Source organism: Condylura cristata, unplaced genomic scaffold (assembly GCF_000260355.1).
Source record: "Condylura cristata isolate star-nosed mole 26May11 unplaced genomic scaffold, ConCri1.0 scaffold00023, whole genome shotgun sequence".
Taxonomy (NCBI): domain Eukaryota; kingdom Metazoa; phylum Chordata; class Mammalia; order Eulipotyphla; family Talpidae; genus Condylura; species Condylura cristata.
Window position 1 is genome coordinate 4022804 of NW_004567124.1, and position 4878 is coordinate 4027681.

A 4878-nucleotide genomic window follows, 5' to 3' on the forward strand; every position below is an offset into this window, starting at 1 on the left:
GTAAGAGCAAGTTATTTGCCTTTTATTTATTTATTTTATAAAGTACAGCTGGCTGGGGAACATCTCCATTTCTGATCAGATAGTTCTTAAGCGCTCACTGCTCTGGAAAAGCATATGTCACATTGCTAGTGGTGTGGTCTTGACTGTGGTTAAAAATGTAAATTGAAGAAGAGCACTTACCAGCAAAGAGAATATAAACTTCAGGACTCTTATGTTACAAAGATACTACACATACTGACATAATGTGCTTGTGATCAAGAGCTCTATTTTGCAATAAGCTTAAATACCGTGTCTAGAAATAACTGACAAACAGGTAATTTTGGGCCCTTCTACACGTTATAATGAAGCCAATGAAAATTTTTTAAAAAGAATTAATGCCAACTATGCAAACTCAGTAAGATTAGCAAAACTGAGGACAGATGTATCAGCCGAATCAATTATTCGATACTACTATATACTGTACAATGATTTTCAATTTTTACTTTGCCTTTCCCAGCAACTCAAGAGTAAACATTACTTTTCAAATTCCACTTATTTTATCTCAAAGAATTTACTGAGTAAAACGCTAAGGTGTAGGATTTTGTGTTTGCAATCCATCAAGTTACAATATTAAGTTACTAGTTTGTTCACCAGCGCAAGCATTCTGTATGAGTGTTTTATTTACATTCTGTCACTTTTTATTTCCTCCTAAACTTTATATGCTCAAGAATGAAAACTGTATTGGTGTTATGTAACAGTATTTCAAATTTGCTACATACATATTGGTTTAATCTCTCCCTTGAACCTATGTCCCTGAATAATAAATACAATGTATCCAAAAAAGAAAAACGGTCTTGGAGTACATAGAGAAGAGCATGGAAGCATAGAAGAAATAAAAACACTAAAACAGAAATTGTGTGGAAGGATAGATGTGTCCTCCTTGACAACAACCAGTGATTTATTAAGGCATAGGAAGCCAACCTAGTACAAGACAAGGTCCTAGGCCTGGCCCTAAGTTGGCCACAAAGTGGGAATTAAGGCTTTAAGGTCTCTGTACAACGAATATGATCTAACACACACACACACACAGACAAAACAAACCCAAAGCAAGCAAAGCGAAAAAGCTGGAGAAAGTGCTCCAATAGAGCTTCTTTGGCAATCGCAACTCAACCTTATGACTCAGGTGGACGATTAGAATAAGCTGTGTGCCGTCGTCTTTGACTGGGCTTATAAAGTCCATAGATTATGTTTGGCTCAGAAAACTAGGGAGTTATTAGCATCTTTTTTCCCCACTTTTTAATATTCAATATATCCGGCAACTAGTCTTAATCTATGGTTTTCATTCATTTATTGACTAAGATCCTGAGTGCCTCTTAGTGATCATTCCTTCCAAGCTGACCTCATATGACAGCAACAGAAATGCCCCCCCAAGGAGGGGTCGAGACCGCGAGGTAAGTCAGCCAACTGTGGACACGTCTTGCTTTTATTTACTTATTTATTCGGCTGCAGACGATGGCAGCAGCTGGACTTGGACGAGGCGGGAGGCGAAGGGGCGCGCGGGCTGTGAACCGCAGCCCGGGGGTGGGAGCCACCGCGGAGGTGGGGGGCAGCAGTCACTCTCCACCAGCTCCGCCCGCCGGACCCAGAAAATGACCAGCCCCTCCCCCGCCCTGCACCCTTGACCCCTCCCCCCTCTCCACGCCTTTCATCCTCCCGCCCGCTGGGCAATCCGCTGCCCCCCGACCTTGCGCGCCGGCCTCCTTCCGCAAACCCGCGGGGTGGCGCGGACCGGCCCGACGAAACCCTCGGCGCAAAGAGGACCCCGACCAACCCCTCCGGCCGCGCCCCTCCCCTTCGTGTAACGCACCTGCGGCCCCGCCCCCGGCCAAACGCTGAGGCAACGGCGGGCTGGCGAGGCCAAGCGGCTCGGCCCCGGAGGCATAGTCACCTTCCCTTCCCACGCCATTCCGCCCACCCCCCTCGCGCGGCCACCGAGCAGCAGCGCGCTCCTCAGTGGCCCCGAAATCTAAAGGGGTCCGTCTCCGGCACCACAACCAAATGGCTGAGCCTCCCTGGCCGGCTGCGCAGCCCGCCCATTGGTCCCTTCCCCCCGCCGCCGCCACCACTGGCTGTTGCCCGGAGACCCTCGGCGGCGATTGGCTCAGATTGCTGCCGCTCACCCGCAGGGCCACAAATCCCGCCTCCACGGCGATCAGGTTAGTGTGCGCCGCGGGTGCTGGGGGCTCGAGAACCGAGCGGAGCTGGTTGAGCCTTCAAAGTCCTAAAACGCGCGGCCGTGGGTTTGGGGTTTATTGATTGAATTCCGCCGGCGCGGGAGCCTCTGCAGAGAGAGAGCGCGAGAGATGGACATGGACAAACGGATTCATTTAGAGCTGCGGAACAGGACGCCCTCTGAGGTGAGCATTTGCCAAAAATATCTCTGTCGGTCCATTCTCCTACTTTGTGTGTGTGTGTGCGCGTTGGAGGGGAGGCACTTTTTTTGAGGGGGGGGGTGCCGGGGAGGTGTGGGCTTGGGGGTCGAACTGCAAATGAATTGCAAGGTTGGGGGGTTGCAATGCCATCCGAGCATGTTCCGGCTGCCGCCGCCGCTGCCCTTGGTGTGTGACTACCTGTGCGTGTGCTCCCGCGTGTACGAGTGTGGGTGCGAGAGTGTGCGTGCGAGTGTGCACCCATCGGGGGCCAGCGGGCGCACGCGTTTGGGTCGCAGAGAATGAGGCAGAATAGACCCCTCTGAGCTTGCTGCTCCCGTGACTCCGTCTAGGGGAAAGATTAACGAGGGAGGAGGAGGAGAGGGGCTGCCTCCTGGATTTAACAACAAAAAAAGGGGGCTTATATTTTATAAATGAATCCCCCCTTGCACCTCCCTCCCGCGCCTTCCCCCTCCCGTTCTCTCACTCGCACACACACAATAAGTTTTGGGCTTCGCGAGTCCGGTTTAGTTTCTGACAAATGTGGGCCGAGGCCCCCGGGGAGAGCGCATGGGGAGGGGGCTGCAGTGGAGTTGAGAATGGCTCGAGTTTAAAGTGCGTCTTCATTTCTTTGCAGTGATGAGGCGAGAGACGGGGGAGCCATATTTGTAACTTTGTAGTGTTCGTGAACGCGCCCTTTCTCTCCCTCCCTCCCTTTCTCTGCCTCCCTTCTTCTCCTCTTTCTCCCTCACTCTTTCCACCCCACCTTCGGGCCAGATGCTGATGTTTCTTCCTTTCCTTCCGAAGGGAGGATAAATTGGAAGAAGCGGGGGGTGGGGTGGGGGGATTTTCGAACGGGCAGAAAAGCACGGATGATCCCCGCGCCTCCCCACCTAGAGCGATCGCGGTTGCAAGTTATCCAAAGGCTACGTCCCGGTCCCCGCTCGCCCTGACTTCATCCGGCCTCCCTAAGATGCCAGCCTTTGAGTCCTGGGGTCCCTCGGCACGTCTTTCTCCAGGGTGGGCTCCTCGGCAGCCATTCGGCACCCGGCTAATAAATGGGCACCGGAAACTTTGTCAGGACGCGAGCTGCCCGGAGCTGGTGCCCGTGGTGGGTATTGGCTGGGTCCAGATTTATGCGGGCTTAGCAGACACGCAGCTCCGGGATGGGAGTTTGCCTTCTCGTCGCCGTTATTGATTGGGCAGCGGCGAGAGTGCGGCCGGAGGAAACTTACACCGCTGGGAACTGGGAGGCTCGGGCTAAAGCCCACCCCCGAGGAGGGGGAAGGTGAGGGTGGGTCACTGGAACGCACGTCTTTATTTCTGTCTGCCTCTCGCTTTCAAAAGTGTTTTATGTGAGTTGGCGGCTCCGCGGGGGAGCCTCCGCGTCTGGGGCGGTGACGCTGGCCGACTCCTGCTGGCCCCTCGGAGGACCCGCGCAGCGCGGGCGGGAGGACGCCCCCCACCCGCTGGCTCGATGGCCAGACCTGGGAGTTTGGGTGGCACTGTGCGCCGACCTGATGCCCCGCTAGCCCCTTAAAACCGGGGTCCCCGGCGAAGGCAGGCCTTGCTTCCTCTTTTCTCTAGTTCCTCCCCTAAACCTGAGTGAGACTTTTGAAAACAAGATCCTTTTTGTGCCCCCCGCCCGCCCCCCCCCCCAACGCAGCTGTGGACTGTAGACGTGCAGTGCCTTATGGCGCGCAGGGCTGGGAGTGGGGTGACGGTGGGAGGGGAGGGGGTGCCCGCGGGGAAGGCAGGAGTTTCCGCGAACAATTTGCCGGCGGTCTGCCTTTCTCCGGCCAGTTCCATCCAATCTTTGGACCCTGAGCCGGAGAATTGGGGGTCTGGGTGTGGTGATGGGGGAGGGGGCCGAAGCCGCGGTCTTCCCGCGTACTTTCCGGAAGCCCCCCGTGCTGAGGGGGAAGGGCACCCCGTAAGGGTCGGGGTCGCGGCGGGTGGGTGTGGAGGCGCGGTTCGCCGGGCCAACCCCAGCCCTGCAGCTGGCCAACTGGGAGCGAGATCCGAAGCGGGTCGAACCGGCTCTTTAAACTTCCCCGAGTCTGTGCTGGGGGAGGGGAGCGCGCCGCGCCGAACTGGGAGCGATTTCTCACGCTTCGCCCCCTCGCCTCGGAGTCTCGCTGCCCACAGGCCTGCCCCCTGCCTTGGGGCGGGGTGAGGGTGGAGGGGGCACTTTCTGCACATTTGGGGGAGGAGGGGGAGAATGCTAGCTAATGAGGGACAAAAGGGGTGGGGGAGGAGGAACTATTTTTTTAAGCGATCTTAAAACAAATAGCTCTGGGAGAGCGCCCCCTGTGCCCCTCCCCGCCGCGCTCCCCCAGGGGCCCCCACACACCCACCTTCGGAGCCTCTCCCAACTCTGATCCGGGGGCTGGTGGCCACGCCGCGACGCCGAAATAGGACGAGCAGCCATGTTTCCCGGGTCTCTCGCGGCCCGCCCCGCCCCTCCCCC

The 4878-nt window shown here is 56.0% G+C and overlaps 1 protein-coding gene across 3 annotated transcripts in view; it reads left to right on the top strand.

Moving 5' to 3' along the window:
- Nucleotides 1–2188: 2188 nt before the first annotated feature.
- Nucleotides 2189–4878, top strand: part of ANP32A (acidic (leucine-rich) nuclear phosphoprotein 32 family, member A) — a 33782-nt gene continuing 31092 nt past the window's right edge. Inside the window, exon 1 of one of the 3 annotated variants that reach the window (XM_012728700.1) lies at nucleotides 2189–2396. In XM_012728700.1, coding sequence (XP_012584154.1) covers nucleotides 2343–2396 — 54 coding nt within the window. In that variant the 5' untranslated portion in view covers nucleotides 2189–2342. Of the gene's footprint in view, nucleotides 2397–2939; nucleotides 3520–4878 lie in introns of those variants that run through there. The other 2 variants (XM_012728699.1, XM_012728698.1) reach the window with 2 other exon arrangements.